The sequence below is a fragment of the Labrus bergylta genome, chromosome 20, assembly GCF_963930695.1.
Source record: "Labrus bergylta chromosome 20, fLabBer1.1, whole genome shotgun sequence".
Classification (NCBI taxonomy): domain Eukaryota; kingdom Metazoa; phylum Chordata; class Actinopteri; order Labriformes; family Labridae; genus Labrus; species Labrus bergylta.
Genome location: NC_089214.1, coordinates 2667806 through 2688067, shown reverse-complemented (window position 1 = coordinate 2688067; position 20262 = coordinate 2667806). Strand labels below are relative to the sequence as shown.

The window sequence follows — 20262 nt, the reverse complement described above, 5'->3', positions numbered from 1 at the left end:
AAAATAGCTTGTCGCTTTTTCTACTCGTGAGGAAGTCCAAAGCCTTTTTTGTTCACTCCACATTCAAGCTGGAAGTTGTGTTGCCCGGAGCCTCCTGGGAGTCTTGTACCTTCCCAGCCCCGTTTTGGGGGGGTTGATTTGTCCCCCTGTGGATCATCAGCATGGAGGATTCTCCATTTTGGAGAATATCAGTACAATGGTAAGATCCAATTATCAACTGTAACTTTAATGTATCGAATCAAGCTTGCATTTTGCATTTTTAGTTTTTTTGCACGAGCGTTGAGCTATAGTCTTTGAGGATGTTTAGGGGAGGGGAATTGAATAAGCATGCCGGGATCTTGCGGCATGTGTCGGCTGGGCTCAGTGAGGAGGTTCCCTTCTTTCTCGTGACTCCTCACATCGAGCAGATTGCACAATTGCTGCAAAACATAAACCATCAATCAAGGATTGCAGAAAACATTGCACGGGCTTATTAGAGGTAATGAGCTCACTGACACCCACTGCATGTTCTTTAACATGTTGACAAATGGGTATACTCTTCATATTTGCTCATATGCATTAGGAGGTTTAACACCTTTAAGTCTCTCAAAGTGGTTACTGAATAAAGATTGAAGTGAAAGGAAGGTCATACATGACGTTTGCTGCTTAAAAATGATGTCAGTCAACATGCATTTTAACAGTACAGGCCTGCAACATATTGGCGTTTGCAGGAATTACATTAACCAACATTATGTCAATACCAGCTTCCGTTTCATGTATTTAAGGATGTAGTATTTGGGCGTTTGTATTCCTGAAGATCAAATACAATCCAGGCACTACAGAACTCTGATGTTTGGCTCCTCAACACACACACACACACACACACACACACACACACACACACACACACACAGATCACACACCAGTACAAGTCTTTAGGTTCAGAGTAATAAGACCTGATAGTTCCTGTCATGTGACCATGTACAAGTGTTACTGCACACTTTATCTTTAAATATTGATAAGGCAATGTATCCTGAGGTAACGCATATCCAGTGCCAAATCAATAAGAGAACATTTTTTTTGTTTTTTTTAAATCCTAAACAAGCACACACACACGAACCCAGCTGATTTCCTGTAAATGGAGGGGGAGGGGCAACACTAACCAAGTCATCCAGGCTCATGAGAGGAGGCGGGACGGTGAAAGTGAAAGTGTTCAGTTAGTAAGACTCCATTTTAAATAGACAGCAGCAGAGAACTGAAGAGTGAAGCGGGGTGAGTGTTTATCCAGTTTTTATATCTTCACTTCTGTTGTCTCAGTTTTCTCCTGAGAACTGAACACAGAGAGTTTCAAATGAAGTCACAACTGAGATTAATATGACGTGTGTGTGTGTGTGTGTATGTCGCTGGATCAAGCTGTTTCCTGTTTCTTGTGTGTTGATCTCTCAGTGTGTGTTTCTGTTTTTCCTCTTAGACTGACTTCAGATCAGAACATGGACGTGTGTTTAGAGGACGAGGAGGACAGAGCAGAGTCTCCTGTACCCAGCTGTCTGTCTATGAAGAGTGATCTGTCCAAAGATGAAAATCCATACTTCAGTAAAGAACCTGGACCCTCAGACACAAAGTAAGAAAACTTACCAACTTATTACACTTCAGATTTAATTTCTACTTAAATCAATCTGCTAGCTTAAACTTTCTGATTTAAAGAGAAATCATTTGATATTAAAGAGGACATATCATCCCCCTCCTCCACCTTTTCAAACAGTCCCCTGTGGTCTAAATGAAACATCTGTGCTGTGCTTTGGTCAAAATATAACATGAATCAAGCACCAGAGGAGGTTTTTGACCCTGTATAAACAGCTCTCTCAGAACGCTCCGTTTTGGTGTGTGTGTCTCTTTAAATGTAATGACCGCCCCCTGAGTTTTCCCAGTAGACATCACTCCTTCACTAGCAATAATAAAAATGGTTGACCTGCGCAAAAGTTTTGTTCTAGTCTGGGGGTGGAGTCCATGGGTGGAGGTACCAGGGGAGGGGAGGAGATTTATTTTTACCAGAATCCCACTGTGACATCACAAGGAGAGCACATTTGAAACAGAGCTCTCTGTGTTGTAAGACTTATGCAGACCACAAACAAAGGACTGGATGAGTTTTTTTCACATTTTGTGGGTCAGTAGACTCTCAGGTTACCCAGATATATGTTCAACAACATTGTAGAAGTGGATTTTTCATAATTTGTCCCCTTTAAAAAAAATCCTCCTTAAAAATGTTCAGCCTGTCATCATATCAGGCCGTCTGAAGTAGCAGAAACCAAAAATACTTAATTTAACAAGAAGGCAAAAGTCAAAAACAAGCTACTTGTTTAAAGATCAAGACCACAAACAGGTAGAAACACAAAACTCAGGGAGCCAGAGAGCAAAAAGCAAATGAAACAGGAGCACAGGAAGGTAGACGACTGACAATGAACTGACACAGAAGAAACACTAAATACAAGGGGCAATCAAACCCAGGTGAGACAGACAATGAGGGCGATCAAAACTGGAGGGAAACACACAGGCTGGAGGAAGCACTAAAGACACAACACACAGAGGGAAAAACTACAACATGAAACAGGAAACACTGAAAAGTAAACACAGGAAATGAACCAAATATGAAACTAAACAGGAATCATGACACAGTGATCTTTTCTGTATCACCACTGTGTGCAGGTTGCTCATTCAAAACAAGAACATTACCTCGTCTGGGTGCCCAGACTTCTGTTTTTTGTTGCTGTGGTATCTAAAAAGGTATTCATGTGATGGAAATATAACAAAAGTTTGTTATTGCAGATTTGAGTGGAGCAGACAGAGAGCAGAGTCTCCTGTACCCAGCTGTCTGTCTATGAAGAGTGATCTGTCCAAAGATGAAAATCCATACTTCAGTATTGAACCTGGACCCTCAGACTCAAAGTAAGTCTGCTTACTAACTCCTTCTCACTTCAGATGTTTCCTTGGTTGTGGCGTTAGATCTGTTCGAAAGGCTCTCTGGGTGATGATGTCATAGCCCCGCCCCCGAGTGTGAGAGTTAACTGTTTCTTGTTAACTGCTCTGTCTGAATCACCAGTTGTGTTGAGTGCTTTATTGTGTGCGTCCATGAGAACCTAACCACACACGTACACACGGATATTCTTACACACATCCTAACAGACAAACAGCTACCTATGCCCAGATACTGTACCAGCTTGGCTGTATTTCAACACACTGGAATAAATGAGAAACTCAAGAAGGAAAACTGCTTCACTGGTGTGCTTACCGACATCACCCGAACAACACTCACCATCCATACCCAGTTATACAGTCCTAACCAGGTCCTCACCTACAGGATCAAACTGGTTTCCTGTTTCTTGTTTGTTGATCTCTCAGTGTGTGTTTCTGTTTTTCCTCTTAGACTGACTTCAGATCAGAACATGGACGTGTGTTTAGAGGACGAGGAGGACGGAGCAGAGTCTCTTGTACCCAGCTGTCTGTCTCTGAAGAGTGATCTGTCCAAAGATGAAAATCCATACTTCAGTAATGAACCTGGACCCTCAGACACAAAGTAAGTCTTCTTACTAACTCCTTCTCACTTCAGATGTTTCCTTGGTTGTGGCGTTAGATCAGTTCGAAAGGCTCTCTAGGTGATGACGTCATAGCCCCGCCCCTTGGACCATGTGCAGCTCTACTCACCTCATGTAGTTCAGTTAAGCAGTGTGTGATAGTTAACTGTTCCTTGTTAACTGCTCTGCCTGAATCACCAGTTGTGTTGAGTGCTTTATTGTGTGCGTCCAAGAGAACCTAACCACACACGCACACACAGATATTCATACTGGAATAAAGGAGAAACTCAAGAATGAAAAGTGCTTCACTGGTGTTCTTACCGACATCACCCAAACAACACTCACCATCCATACCCAGTTATACAGTCCTAACCAGGTCTTCACCTACAGGATCAAACTGGTTTCCTGTTTCTTGTGTGTTGATCTCTCAGTGTGTGTTTCTGTTTTTCCTCTCAGACTGACTTCAGATCAGAACATGGACGTGTGTTTAGAGGACAAGGAGGACGGAGCAGAGTCTCCTGTACCGAGCTGTCTGTCTCTGAAGTTCAAAAATGAACCTTTACCTTCAGACATAAAGTAAACAAACCTGGAAACCTTCTCGTTATCAACAGCTGTAGATCTTTTTGTATACGGCTTCTTTTACAGCATTGTCATCAGAGAGTTGATCAAAGATTCATAGAAATATAAAACTTGTTGGTTTTTTGCAGAGTTGAGTCGCGCAGACAGAGAGCAGAGTCTCCTGTACCCAGCTGTCTGTCTATGAAGAGTGATCTGTCCAAAGATGAAAATCCATACTTCAGTAAAGAACCTGGACCCTCAGACACAAAGTAAGTCTGCTTACTAACTCCTTCTCACTTCAGATGTTTCCTTGTAGGGTCGCTCAGTCACCTTGTAAAGCTGTAATCTAATCTAAGAGGACTCTTACAAAGCTTTGGACCTGCTCCTTATCCTCTTACTTCTCATTTGTACGTTTATTACCAACAGAAGATGGCGTTCAGCACGTCCCCTGTTTCAAAGAGTTTGTTATTGTCTCAGTTTAGTTTTTTCCATCATCGTCTGATATGATACTGTGTGGTCATAGGTAAGAAGGTATTTGAGAAACCAGAGAGCCAAAGAAAAAGGCTGTGTGACAGGTAAAGTGTAGAGAAGATAAGAAACTGAGTCTTTACTGCTTTAATAAAAAAAACTGCACACAGATCATTATTGTTTCAAAAGACAGTGAGAGAGAAAATGTTCTTCTTTAGTCTTTAAGAAAGCAGGAATGTTAAAACACAAGAAACACTCATCTCACTGCAGACTATGAGCTGAATACAAACATAAGAAAGAAGGTGTTACCTGCTCTCTATGATCATCTAAGTGTTTGGATCGTGTTTGATAAATCTTCATTTTCACATCAGTCAACAATCAGTTTAGTTCTAAAGATATGTCTTCACAGGGGGACGAAGAGGACTCATGTTATAGAGGAGCAGCCGTCCTGTCCTTTGTGTCAGGACGTCCTGAAGGATCCCGTCTCTACCAGCTGTGGACACTGGTTCTGCAGACAGTGCATCACCTCATACTGGGACCAGTCCGGTTCACCAGGAGACTCGTCCTGTCCTCAGTGTGGAGAAAGATCCAGAACAGGACCTGGACTGCAGACAGTCAGTCAGAGCAGCACTGAACGAAGTAAGACTGTACACCTTTCTGCTTCTGTGATCTCCTCCTAAAACAGGACTTTTATTTGTAAATGTAAAAAGTAAAGAAATGAAAACTCTTTTTTTCTTCTTTTACAAAAACATTTGAAAATAATAAGCAGATTCCATCATTCTCTCTTTCAGTAGATAGAGGTCTGCAGGAGGTTTTAGATGAACATAAGGTCAGTCTGAGGAGGAGATGTGAATGTGTGACTGAAGGAAGTGATGATACAGGAAGTAGAACCCTCCTCAACAGGATCTACACTGAGCTCTACATCACAGAGGGACAGAGTGATGAGATGAACACCCAACATGAGGTGAGAAAGATTGAGAGAGACTCTAAAAAGAAGACCCTCCATGAGACTCCAATCAAGTCCCAGGACATCTTTAAAGCCTTACCCAACCAACAGAAACCAAAGACAGGAGCTCAACCCGACCAACAGAAACCCATCAGAGTGGTTCTGACAAACGGCGTCGCTGGTGTTGGAAAAACCTTCTCAGTGCAGAAGTTCACTCTGGACTGGGCAGAGGGCTCAGAGAACCAAGACGTCAGTCTGGTGATCCTGCTTTCATTCAGGGAGCTGAACTTGATCGGAGATAAGGAGTACAGTCTTCTTGAGCTGCTCCGTGTTTTCCATCCAACATTACAGAAGGTCACAGCAGAGACGCTCGCTGTCTGTAAACTGTTGTTCATCTTTGACGGCCTGGATGAAAGCAGACTGTCATTGGACTTCAAAAACAGGGAGGTTGTTTCTAATGTCACACAGAAATCATCGTTAAACACACTGTTCACAAACCTCATCAAGGGGAATCTGCTACCCTCAGCTCTCATCTGGATAACTTCTCGACCTGCAGCAGCCAATCAGATCCCTCCTTCATGTGTTGACAGGGTAACAGAAGTACGAGGCTTCACTGATGCCCAGAAGGAGGAGTACTTCAGGAGGAGGTTCAGTGATAAAGAAGATCTGTCCAGCAGAATCATCTCACACATCAGGACATCCAGGAGCCTCCACATCATGTGTCTGATCCCGGTCTTCTGCTGGATCACTGCCACAGTTCTGGAGCACATGATGAGCACAGAGCAGAGAGGAGAGCTGCCCAAGACCCTGACTGACATGTACTCACACTTCCTGCTGGTTCAGACAAAGAGGAAGAAGAACAAGTATGATGAGGGACCTCAGATGAGTCCACATGAGCTGATGGAGGCTGACAGGGACGTTCTTCTGAAGCTGGGGAGGCTGGCATTTGAACAACTGGAGGACGGAAACATCCTATTCTACCAAGAAGACCTGGAGCGGTGTGGTCTGGATGTCACAGAGGCCTCGGTGTACTCAGGAGTTTGTACAGAGATCTTCAAAACAGAGTGTGTGATCTTCCAGAAAACAGTCTACTGCTTTGTTCATCTGAGTGTTCAAGAGTTTCTGGCTGCAGTCTACATGTTCCACTGTTTCACCAACAGGGACACAACAGTTCTGAAGGCTTTTCTGGAAGAAAAAGAATTGAAAAGATTTTCAATCAAGGATATTCTCCAAAATCAACCCATGATGAAATCTAGGAAGTCAGTTACTGACAGTCGTTCCTGTCAAGATTACGATGACAGGAACGACGACCTCCCCGAAGATGACTACCGTGAAGAAGACTTCCGCAAGGACGACTTCCCCGTAGACGACTACTACGAACACGACTACGACGACTTGCTCGTAAACGACTTACCCGTAGACGACTACGACGAACACGACTACGACGACTTGCCCGTAGACGACTTCCCCGTAGACGACTACGACGACTACAACAACTTCCGCGAAGACGACTACGACGACTATGACGACTACAATGACTTCCGCGGAGATGACTACGACGACTACAACGGCAACAGCGAAGACTACGGCAAAAAAGACAACGTCAGCAAAGGCGACAATAGCGGCAAAAAAGACAACGTCAGCAAAGGCGACAATAGCGGCAATAGCGACAATGGCGGCAAAGACAACAGCGATGACTACACTTCTTTAAAAGTCTTTCTCGGTAGAGCCATGGAGAAATCCCTGAAAAGTAAAAATGGTCACCTGGACCTGTTTGTTCGCTTCCTTCATGGACTGTCTCTGAAGTCAAACCAGGGGCTCGTAGGAGGCCTGCTGGGTCAGACAGACAACAGTCCAGAAATGATCCAAGGAGTAATCAACAACCTGAAGGAGAAGAACAGTAGAGATATCTCTCCTGACAGAAGCATCAACATCTTCCACTGCCTGATGGAGATGAAGGACCTCTCAGTCCATCAGGAGATCCAAGAGTTCTTGAAGTCAGAGAACAGATTAGAAAAGGAACTCTCTGAGATCCACTGCTCTGCTCTGGCCTACATGCTGCAGATGTCTGAGGAGGTTCTGAATGAGTTGGACCTGAAGAAGTACAAGACATCAGAGCAGGGACGATTGAGACTGATTCCAGCTGTGAGGAACTGCAGGATGGCAAAGTAAGTCCAGATGTTTAGAGCATTATAAATCAGTGTCATGTACTAATTCACTTATTCTAAAACTAAACAAAATCTTCACTGTTCCCCAAATAGTGTTCGACTGTTAATGTTCAGGAGAAATAGTCAGTCGAAGTTTTTATTTTTATTGCCCTGAGTTCAAAAAGTGCTTTGATAGTTTTTTTTGTGAACACATTCAGGAGGGAATTCCCAAAGAACTGACTGAGATGGCTGATAGTGTTGATCCCTGAAAAGGGAGATATCAGATGCTATGGGCCCCCTTCCACATCTGCCAGCCTAGCAGCCCTCATGCATGGGTCCTGTGAGAGACCCTCCTTTAGATGTTCAATACCAAGGCATGAATGGCAACGATCGTGGCAATCCTCAGGATTGAACAGGGCCATATAGTTAGCACAGTTATGAGAATTCATCCTAGCGGCTATGTCCGATGAAGAGGACTGGTGAGTCAGGCAGAGTGAGAGCACTCCACTGACTGAAATATCCAAATCAGCAAGTGACGATAGTCTAGCTAAAGTTAGCCTGAGCAAGAGCACTTCACCTAAGTGTGAGAATGTGAGGCAAAATCAATATTACACTACTACAGCAAGAGGGGAGCGAAAGCACGCTCTTCACAGATACTTTAACCAGTATGTAACACACACATATATACATATATATATATATATATATATATATATATATATATATATATATCAAAAAAAAAACACCTATTGAACTTGCTCATGTTAGCACACCATCAGTTAGCCTGAGCGGGAGCACTCTGTTTCTCCTTGGAAAGAGACAGCTTGTCGCAGCCTTTGGGGGGCTTACAATACAATCCGCTGCTCTGACCGTATGGTCACAAGGCTAAAGGCAACACATTCTTGTTAAAGTTAGGTTATTCGATGCTATTCGATCAACTCAATGCTACTACAGTGACCTGCGTAAGAGAGAAGATGATAGGGAATGAGTGCTCAGATGACACCGGTAGTTATACCTGTACGGGGGTCATCAGAGGTCACACATTACTTTGTTGGTATGAATACTCGACCTGCGCAAGATGAGATATTCAGTGAGAAGGACTGCCTGCTCCTGCATCAACATGTTCGATTTGTCCTTGGGCAAGACACTTAACCCCAAATTTCTCTCGCTACCTCGTCGGTGGCGTATGAATGCGTATGAATGGGATTAGTTACTTCTGATGGACTCCCTACATAGCAACCTCTGCCATCAGTGTTTGACATACGGTGTAAAAGCGCTTTGAGTAGTCAGAAGACTAGAAAAGAGCGATATAAGCTCAAGTCCATTTCCCATTTAATTTGAGTTTTGTGTCAGTGACAGATTCCACTGATGTGTAAAGTTAAGACCAAACAGGACATGACAAACTGTTTAATCATCAAATGTGAGACATACTGTATATATCAAACACTTCTTCTATGAGTCACATTTCTCTATTTTATGTGTCACAACAGACTTTCTGGCTGTGGACTCTCAGAGACTCACTGTGACGTCATAGCCTCAGCTTTGAAGTCCAACCCCTCCCACCTCAGAGAGCTGGACATGAGTCGGAACAACGACCTGAAGGATTCAGTCGTGAAGCTACTGGCTGGACTGGAGAGTCCAAACTGCAGACTGGAGACTCTGAGGTCAGATCACTGACTGTAATATATATATGTCTGTCATAGAAACTGTGTTTTAATTTATTAAAGGTTAGCCCCTTGAGCTGCATCGTCTTATCTTTAAGGGCGTCCTAACACAAATATAAAGTAATACACAAACATCCAAAACAGCATTACTTAACAGACACACTTACAATCACACAAATACAGACTGACTGAACAGTATGTAGAGTGACTCAAAGGAGGGAAATGAAGTCTGTGATGGGATAGTTTTCTGTGTTCACAGACTCAACATTGTGCTCCATCAGTCGGAGTGTAACAGTCTGAATATTGTTGTAGTACCAAATAGCTCCACCAGGTAATGCCTCTGTTGTGTTCTGAGTGTGTGATAGAAAGAGTTGTTGATCTCTGACCTCCATCATCATGTGTGTAAGACAGTGAGAGACGGTATCCATCCATCTACTTTAATGAATGAAGTATCCAGTTGCGGCTTATAAAATGCAACAACACCTGCTGCCCCCCCTCCCCCTCCCTGTATGTAAAGAGCCTTTTACCTGCACACAAATTAAAAAGAAACCCCTCCAGAGATCAAAATGTAAGCTGTATGCCAACAATAAAAACAATTGACATTCACCATTCAAATACAAATTAACACACGCAGGAATAAGAATAAAACCCTTTATACAATTAAAATCACAGATTAAAATGAGACCTGTCCAATATAGAGCAGCCCTCTGTTACAGCTGCGCAGCAGCATTTATAAGGCAAGGTACAGCAGTGTAATTATTATTTAAGTGTCCAACAAGAGGCTGTCTCTTTAAAACAGCTGTGCAACTGAAAAAGCTTTAAGTCCAGGAGTGTGCTTCCCCCTCTGCTTACACTTTGTGACTATATGATCCGTAGTCTCGATAATATCAGAAGTATGTCTAGAATTCTTTGACACACGGCTAAACTAAGGTCAACTGTTAGCCTGGTCCGGAGCAGACTTGTTCCCTAGCATAGACTTGTTGAAATATGCGATGATTCTGCTTAATCCTGCTTCATGGAATGACTCCAAGCTATCCTGGGATTTCTGCTAATTGCTATCTGCAGCTAGCTTCTCCACCTGTACCAGCCACGTTACAAGATGATGTCAGTGCTGATGGTCCAGAGTGAACACCATCAGCTGGGTGGTGTGGTTATCATTCAAACAGAGCTAAGAGTCATAAACAGTCTTGTGCTGGAAATTTCTGTTAACAATGCAAAAGAAAGGATCATGAGTCAATCAATGTCTTCGTTTAGTTAAATTCTTCTTGCAAGTAGAAGGAACAAAGCTTCAGAGTGTCAATACAGTCTGAAGCTCGAAGTAATCACAATATGCTTGGGTACATGCTTCACAGAAAAACCTTCATGCCTATATAAGAATTGCTGATACAGGCGCAGTCAAATATCAAATACATTTCGTCATGACTTTTAACACGTCGCACAACAGTAATGTCAAGGAAACTTCAAGTCTGAGTATCGTTGATATTTAGCTATTTGTAAGCAACCTTCATCCTTGGGTAAAGAGAAAACAAGAATATTACGTATTAAATTATTGTTGCATTTCTCACGTGAGCTGTGAGTAAAATGTGTCCTGGACAGTTAACAGAATTTTTCCATTACACTAACACAGGCCACAGTGTCATACCAACGCAGGATTCAAGCTCTGATGAAGAGTCCAGAAAAAAACACAAAGGAGGCAGGTGGGACCAGTCAGAGAGTTGATCATTTAGAGCAAGTTTAGACTGAGTTTTTGTAACGTTTCTATATCCTGTCAAAGTATTCCAGATTTAGGAATCATCTTCATGCAGAGATTTCTGATAATGTGGAGAACAGCTTAAAACTACTCATGAAGATGAAAAACAACGTGCACATGAAGCCTCTGGTTTCCTCTGGTTCTGTTAAGAAGTGAAATCATGAAGACTTTGGATTAAATAATGTGTTGAGCTGACTGAGATCAGCAGCCTGTTCTTCATCTGTGTACATGAACAGCTGTATGAATGTTGTGCTGACATTTGGAGGATTTAGATTTAGTGAATACACAATCAGAAATGATCCTCTAATCATTTAGAGAAAACTTTATTCATCAGGACAAAGTGATGTTGACCTGAACACATGAGTGGATTATACATTATTTTTATTCTTCATTTATTCTTTATTCAGATTGAAGTACTGCAGTTTGTCAGAGATCAGCTGTTCTTCTCTGGCCTCAGCTCTGAAGTCCAACCCCTCACATCTCAGAAAGCTGGACCTGAGCGACAACAAAAAGCTGCAGGATTCAGGAGTGAAGCTGCTGTGTGATTATCTGCAGAGTCCAAACTGCAGACTGGAGACTCTGAGGTCAGATCACTTACTGTAATATATATATATATATATATATATATATATATATATATATATATATATATATATGTGTATATAATAGAAACTGTGTTTGAATTGATTCAAGGTTAGCACATTTGAGATGCATCGTCTCATCTTTAAGGGTGTGCAAGTCAGAGCCAAAGCCCCATTTCTTTTAATCATCACCAACATACACTGCTCAAACACACACACACACACACACACACACACACACACACACACACTCTGGAGGGAGCTCCAGCCACCACGCGTACCTGTTTACTTTAAGTTTAACAGAACAGAGTTGATCCGTACGGCAAGTCAGGAAAACCTGTGACCCGGTCAAACGGTCGGTCCGACTTTTCTCCGTTCACGCTCACCGTGTCTGCAGCTAACTTAGCGATAGCAACGTCATCTCACAGCCTGCTGTCTGAACTTTTCCACACAGACTCTGTGAAACAGTGCTGCGTTATAAACAAAGATATGTCGCTTGTAAATACACGCTCCACTTTTTACTTCCATCACATGCAGCAGGAACAGTCAGAGACACACCCAACTCCAATAATTAACAGTCTGCTTATATTAAGTGTTTGATATTATCAAAGTTAAATAAAATAAAAACTTTTTTGTGTATTAAAGCAGATTGATCATTATCAGATGGATATTTTGTTTTAGTTTGTAATGTTGTAATACAGGGGCGGTTAAGAGCTGACTGAGATCAGCAGCCTGTTCTTCATCTGTGCACATGAACAGCTGTATGAATGTTGTGCTGACATTTGGAGGATTTAGATTTAGCGAATACACAATCAGAAATGATCCTCTAAACATTTAGAGAAAACTTTATTCATCAGGACAAAGTGATGTTGAGATACTCATCACAACCTGAACACATGTGAGTGGATTATACATTATTTTTAATTTATTCTTTATTCAGGTTGAGTGAGTGCAGTTTGTCAGAGATCAGCTGTTCTTCTCTGGCCTCAGCTCTGAAAACCAATCCCTCCCATCTCAGAGAGCTGGACCTGAGTGGGAACGAGAAGCTGCAGGATTCAGGAGTGAAGCTGCTGTGTCAGGGACTGCAGAGTCCAAACTGCAGACTGGAGACTCTGAGGTCAGACACATTTTCTTTCTTTGAGTCTGTGCTACTGTTCAACACCTCAGGAATGATGAACACTGAGTGAATCCTAACGTAAAAATAAGCTGAACACCATGAAACAAGCTAACATTAGCTCTGCTGAGATCAGCAGCCTGTTCTTCATCTGTATACATGAACAGCTGTATGAATGTTGTGCTGACATTTGGAGGATTTAGATAAAGTGGATACACAATCAGAAATGATCCTCTAATCATTTAGAGAAAACGTTATTCATCAGGACAAAGTGATGTTGACCGGAACACATGTGAGTGGATTATATAAATTATTTTTTTCTTCATTTATTCTTTATTCAGATTGAGGGGCTGCAGTTTGTCAGTGGTCAGCTGTTCTTCTCTGGCCTCAGCTCTGAAGTCCAACCCCTCCCATCTCAGAGAGCTGGACCTGAGAGGGAATAACAAGTTGCAGGATTCAGATGTGAAGCTGCTGAGTGATCTTGAAAAGAATCCAAACTATCGACTGGAGACTCTGAGGTCAGACTCTTAGTGTTCTTAAGTAAACCCTCCACATATCAGGTCATACATATATTCAGATTCTTGTTGTTTTTTAGTTTTCCTCAGATTGCAGGGATCACAAAGACCTGATCTTCAGAGCATGAAGAGAGATGTGTTGAAACTTCTGTCTCTAGAAGAACATTGTTAGCGGCAGTTGAAAATGATTTATGATTTCTGTGATCTCTCTTCTTCTCTCATTAGCTTGCGATGGTGATCTCGTAATGTGAGCGATAAGGACGCTGGTGGTGCAGAGAGGAGCAGCTGTGTCCTGATGAGCCACAGAGGATGAACCTCCACCATCTTGTGGGTGGAGAAGCTCTGAAAGCTGAGGAGAGCTTCATCCATCAGGGACTGACAGAGGAATCACATCAGAGCTCATTTCAGTTATATTTCTAATGATAATAATAATAGAATCATTTGTTCTCCACACATTACAGGAGTGGAAGGTCAAACATGAAGCAGCTAGTAGAAATGTTAAGGGATCAAACTCTACCAAGAAATGCTGCAGTTATTCTTCTCGTGACAATTATTTTGATTCTATTTTTTACAAAAAGTACAAACCAGAACTTGATCATATGTAACATGTATTAAAGTAATCTTCTCTTTATAACCTCTTTAAAACATGCCCTGCACTCCTAAAATGTCCTGACCTCATCGGGCTGAGCTGCATGTGTGAATAGGAAGTGTCCTTTCACACTAAGTGATAATAAAACATAATGAACTTCAGAACACAGAGTTTGTGTCTTTTTTGTTTTCACTATCAGAATTGCTTCTTTATTGCCAAGTAGGCTACATTTACACATACAAGGAATCTGACCTGGTGTTTTAGTGCAAAACAATTAGCAAAGGACATAAAGCAAAAACAGCAAGAATTTAAGTTAAAGCTGCCCAAATAAATACTTATTCTTAAAGATGGAGTCGGTAGAAATGTTGGCTGCAGCTTGTAAACACAACATTCAAACTGGGCCCCTCATGTAATGTGTACGTTTACTGCTTGTAACTACACTGCAAGCTAGCACACAAGCTAACCGCCGGTGTTTGTCACCTGCCTGTCCAACAGGAAGCAGACCAACTCCACGTCCACGGGTAAAAGCCAACACAAGGTTCACCCTCGTTTTAGAATGAGTTTTATCCGCTTGGTGTTTCTCCTCACTGCTATTGGTTAAAACTGTAGCAGCCATGGCAACGACATTGATTGACATATTTAAAGACAAATCAGTGTTGTTAGCATGGTGTGTTGTTTTGGTTAAACCCGGGACATATTAGTGATTTATAGATATTTGTGGGGACTCGGGACTCAGAGCTTGTAAACGGGTCCCGGGTCAAATCAGGACGTGTGGTGGTCACCCTATTAATGCTAACTGTTGCCAACACGTTAGCTTGTTGCACAGCTCCCAAAGAAGTGCAGCTTATACAGCAGTTTTTAAAGAATACAGCTGAAACATATCCACCTCCATTCAGCACACACTATCCATACTGTAACATAAAATAAAGCAGAACATAACAAAGTGTTTTCTTGAAGCATTTATTGGTAAGAGTCCATAAAAAAATGAACATGTCTTTGATATCTCTACATTTCCACCTTTCAAACAACCAGGAGAACAAATACTGAAGGAAACATCAAATGATGAACACCGGGATGAGAAATCTTTTACAAAAACACCCACGAGAGGTGGACACTCTGTCTCCTCTCTACTGAAGACGTCTCTCTCTTCTAGTCGTAAATAAGCGTCCTCTGAACAGATTGACCTTCGCCTGTTCTTTTCTATTCACGCTATCACCCCAGTTATTGTTCCATCGTATCAAAAAACAAGACGGCTGCTTGAATTCTGCTCCGGCCTAAAATTCAAACACAAAATTAAAAAGACAAGAAGTCCAATCACGGGAGATTAAGTGTCTAAACGTGTCACTTTACATCCGTCGGGCCCACCCACAATAAATACAGCGATTAAAAAAAGCTTCACTACTAAAAATGTTTCTTGGACAAAAACACAACATGAAGGTGAGATCTCTGCAGGCCGACCTCTGACCCCAACCCTAACCTGCACCGCAATATTACACTAATCATGGATGGCGCTTCTGCCGACAACTATACATATTCATGTGTGTGTGTGTGTGTGTGTGTGTGTGTGTGTGTGTGTGTGTGTGTGTGTGTGTGTGTGTGTGTGTGTGTGTGTGTGTGTGTTTAAAAAAAGGCTCCGAGTCCACCAAACCGAGGGAAGTGTCGAGCAGCTCTTTTCTTTTTCGACTCGGCCTCCTTCGGCCACTGTTTCTTCCTCTTGGTGTCCGTGTGTCCTGAAACAGAAGAAGAGGAAACAGTGTCAGTAAATATGTTATCAAATATAATATGATGCAGTCCCTCTCTCTTATAAGACTCCTATAGCGGAGGGTTTATACGCTGCAACACGTTGCTTAATATTTAATTTTCTTTAAGATGAATTAAACAACATTTGCTGGCTGTAAAATGTTTTTTTTAAAGTAGGAAGTAATGGAAAGACAAGTGCTCAACAGTGTGGTTCAGGAAGTAAAAACCTTGTTCATTAGCCGATAGCCGATATTATTACTAACAGTGATGTCATAACCACCACAGGTAGACTGACCACCAGCTAACACGGTTTATTCAAGATATCGGGGGAAAAGAACTACACTACCCACGACCATAGAGTGTCACAGCTTCGTCTCTGAATGGTGGAGCTCGCTGTTACCATGGCAATGTTTCCCTCTCTGCAACATATGTGACAATAGTTTTGAAAGCTAACAGGAAAAGTGCTAATCACCTCGTTATGTTGCAGTGAATGTAATTTATATTTTCAACAACACAAGGTATTACAACACTTGAGTTCTCAGAATAAACACGATAACAACGACTTAATTTACATTTAAGAAGAAGAGGTATTATTCACAATGGATTGTGGGATGTGTAGTTCCTTGACTCAATTCTCCATTAATATGCTGCCTCTTGGCCAAATAATTGAACGCCACAATGTCTCCTTTCACTGCTACGCAGACGACACACAGATATACCTTCCTTTGAGACCTGAGGACCCTAGGAGCCTAGCTGCTGTCAGAAACTGCCTAAGCGATATCAACTGCTGGATGGCGCAAAACTTTCTCCAACTGAACAATTCTAAATCTGAAATCATAGTATTCAACCCGCCAAACACCACTCATATCTCAAAGAGCAGCCTCGGTCCCTTATTCACCAATGTCCAACCCACCGCCAGAAATCTAGGAGTAACATTCGATTGCAATCTCACCTTTGAATCCCATATCAAAACAGTTGTCCGATCAAGCTTCTTCCATCTACGCACCATCTCCAAAATTAAAACAATCCTAACCCAACGAGACCTTGAAAAGATCATCCACGCCCTCATCTTCTCCCGACTTGACTACTGTAACTCCCTCTTTTCCGGAATCACAAATAAGTCACTGTCTCGCCTCCAGCTGGTCCAAAATGCAGCAGCTAGGCTTCTTACTGGTTGTAACAGACGACATCACATCACTCCAATTTTAGCTTCATTACACTGGCTTCCTGTACGTTCTAGAATCGATTTTAAGATTTTACTCATTACTTTTAAAGCACGGACGGGGCTGGCTCCAAGCTATATAACAGAGTTACTGACACCATATGAGCCAGCCCGCAGTCTTAGATCCTCGGGTGGGAGCCTCCTGGTCGTTCCAAAGTCGAGACTTAAAACTAAAGGTGACCGGGCCTTTTCAGTCAGGGCCCCTCGACTTTGGAACGACCTCCCTGAGGAGATAAGACTCGCAGACTCCCTCAATTCTTTTAAATCCCTTCTTAAAACATACTTTTACAGACTTGCTTTTATGTGATGTCGTCTTCTTAATGTCTTCTCTTACTGGTTTTACTATTTTTATCTTCTTCTACTTCTTACTGTCTTTTATTTATGGTCTTATCTCGTATTTATGCTCATATCTTAATCTCCTCTTGTGTTTTAACTTGGTAATTTCTTATCTTACTTACTTTGTCTATTTATGTTTCGTATTTATAGTTAATTTTTATTTTTATTAATATTATAGTTTTGGGTTTTTTGATCCTTTAACCACTTGTTTTTATTTCCTTTACTGCGCTTACCTTCTCATTGCTTTTTATTTGCTTTTATCTCTTAGTTTCTTACATCTTTTTAAATCTTTGGTCCTCTTGGTCTCAGCTCATGTTGTTGGGTTCTTGTGTTCCTGGGTTCTTATGATGGTTCTTATGATGGTTCTTATGATGGTTGGGTTATATATGTCTGGTTGTGTATCGTGCACTTTGGGTTCTTTTCTGTTGAATTGTTTTTAATTATTTTTGGTATTTTGCATCTGTTATATTCTTACTGTTGTTAATGTTTTTCTGTGTTTAGTTTGCTTTGTTCTTGCTGTTTGTCAAAGCACTTTGTAAACCTGTGTTTTTAAAAGGTGCTATATAAATAAAGTTATTATTATTATTATTATTATTAATTATTATTTGAGTATTTGGGTGTCTGGATGGTAGAGGTGAGAACGGCAGAAAGGTTTACAGACCGATGCAGAGCTGGCTAAACACTGAAGCTTCAGTGTCCACCACATGGCAACCTGTGTGAGCATCGACTCTAGAGAGGAGGGGGGGAGACAGCTCTCTACAATGTTTAGAATTTGGACTGCACTACCCATTTTTAACACTAGGTGTCAGAGTTACATACTGCTCCTTTAAACTCTTACTTTCATTTTGCAGCGGAAGTTAAAAACATGTTTTCTGAGGAGCCGTACGAGTAGGGAGGTATGCATGTCTTTAAAGGGGAGCCGTGTGTGCGGGTAATTAATCAGCCTCTGCATTGGCGGGTGGGCGAACCTCTTGTTAGAGAGGGCGGAGTTCCTCAGGTAGCGCTGGTGCAGGGCGATTCCGGGGAGTGCGTTCTGCCTGCGGCGACGGAAGTCTTCGTCCAAGGAGTCTTCAGTTTTTTTCTGTCTGCCGACGTCTGTGGGTGTGAGCAGAGCACAGCAGAGTGGGTGTTCAAAGCAACATTTAATCTGTATTCATCTATTTATTTCTACTTGGCGCCCAAGATTTTCAGATCTCATCGCCATTGTGTCATGTAATTAAGGCGGTTGAGAGGAGAATAAAGGGGGCCAGATGCTCGCCCCCCTGCTTGAACCTGGTCCTTGTTTAGAGGAGGAGCTAGAGCAGCATTTCTGAAAGTGTCATAGCAGGTCCTTAAAGGCATCACCAGTTTTTAGAGACCCGGAAGTAGGGGATCCCAACGCATTTTAATGGAGCCCCCCGACTTGTGTCTAAAAAAAGCTGACCCTCAAGGACCCACATTGAAAAAATACATTGCTGTCAAAAGTGAACATCAATTGTAGGTGTTTCCGTTGGTGCAGTCCCGACAGAAGAGGCCGACAGACTTGTCCTATAAGACGTTTGTTATGAGGAGGAACTCAAACTCATCTCCATCCTGACACAGATTAAGTTGATTTGACTTTATATTGTTGCTGTTGTGATGCCTCGTGTTGTCATGTTGATAGTGGATGGAGCACTGTAAATAATCAGATACTAGTTGAAAAATGCTAAACCTCTGTGGATCCAGCAGAGGGCGCAATTGCACCATTAATGTAACACCTGCAGCTGCACCTCTGCTGTTTGAGATCCTCCCTTTGGTTTCTTTCTTTACATTAATTTAACCCTTTCCTTACTTAATATCAATGTGTCTGATCTCTCCTTAAAATCACATGAACATGAAACAGACTTACACATGCAGCACAACAACCAGCCGTGTAGGCAGCGGGCTGCAGCGTCACCTAGCAACAGGACCGCGCAAGTGCAAACGCCTCTTGTGGCCGGGTCCAGGTTACGTCAGCTCCGGCTGCTACTTATCTGTGCAGCGCTTCTGCAAACGTTGTCACTGGTGAAAAGTTTTGCCCTCATGTTGCTGTTGAAACTAACGCTGCTTCTTACACACACACACACACAGGAGCTGTGGACATGCATTAGTGGAGAGGTGTCAGAGTGGGACTGCTACACAGGGAGCACAGCAGAGCCCAAGTCCCTACCCACTGAGCAGCTGGACACCTTGTAATTGTAATTATTTTTATACAAACACATTTGCACTTTTTCACATGACAATGGCTGTATCATTGTGATTTAGGACCATTACAACATTTATTTGAAATGACACACTCTGCATTTATACTGTGACTCTTTCTATCTCTCCAGCTGATTTTCAAGCTGAGGACTCTGCTCACCTTTATGTTATTTGGTGCAGTATGAAGTGGATGTGAGAAGTATGTCACTAACAAAGCAGGTTTTTTTCTGTCTGCCTTTTCTACCCAACAGGACAACTTCAGATTTGGAGAACAAAAGCACACCCTCATGTATGCAGAGAAGCAGTTTGGTCACACCTGTATACAGAACACTGACCTTGCTTACAGCTACTGATTATAACCACCAGAACCCCCGACTTCCTGCTCGAAACCGTGATGGAAACAAGATGTAAGTATTTAGTATTACAGTTATCTAACATAAAAATGTATTGTTGCTGTTACCTAAACAGTTTTGAAAATAGGAAACCACTCTAATACAAAATTATATTATTGTCCAAGGTCCTGAAGTTGCTGCAATAAAAATCAAAGAGCTGGAGTGTGAACGCCTTGAAAGAGACTACGACTACATTTCACAGGGAGAAGCTGCTCCTAATCTTTCTGTCTGCCTGTATCTACATCTGTGCATCATCAGAGCTCAGGTCCATCATAACAAAGCTCCAGGATGGTGAAGGATCAGCTAGGATCAGAAAGTTCTGTTTAGATAGGGAATTTGTATCGGGTCACAGAATAACTTCAATGCTACTGAAACGCGGAGATAAAGCGAGTCCGACCGGGATTTTGACATCGGGGACGAGAGCCGAGTGTGGGTCTGTGGCTGTAGCCCCGGAATGCCCGGAGCTAGTGCTAGCTCTGGGACTATGAGCTGC

General features: G+C 42.2%; 1 protein-coding gene across 1 annotated transcript in view; it reads left to right on the top strand.

The window, feature by feature from the left end:
* The first annotated feature begins 890 nt into the window (after positions 1–890).
* The window catches only part of LOC109996902 (uncharacterized), a 57084-nt gene continuing 37712 nt past the window's right edge, over positions 891–20262 (top strand). Inside the window, exons 1-11 of the mRNA XM_065949149.1 lie at positions 891–1600; positions 2803–2922; positions 3401–3550; positions 4005–4124; positions 4256–4375; positions 4984–5213; positions 5366–7688; positions 9158–9331; positions 11489–11665; positions 12603–12779; positions 13118–13294. Coding sequence (XP_065805221.1) covers positions 1377–1600; positions 2803–2922; positions 3401–3550; positions 4005–4124; positions 4256–4375; positions 4984–5213; positions 5366–7688; positions 9158–9331; positions 11489–11665; positions 12603–12779; positions 13118–13294 — 3992 coding nt within the window. The 5' untranslated portion in view covers positions 891–1376. The remainder of the gene's footprint in view (positions 1601–2802; positions 2923–3400; positions 3551–4004; positions 4125–4255; positions 4376–4983; positions 5214–5365; positions 7689–9157; positions 9332–11488; positions 11666–12602; positions 12780–13117; positions 13295–20262) is intronic.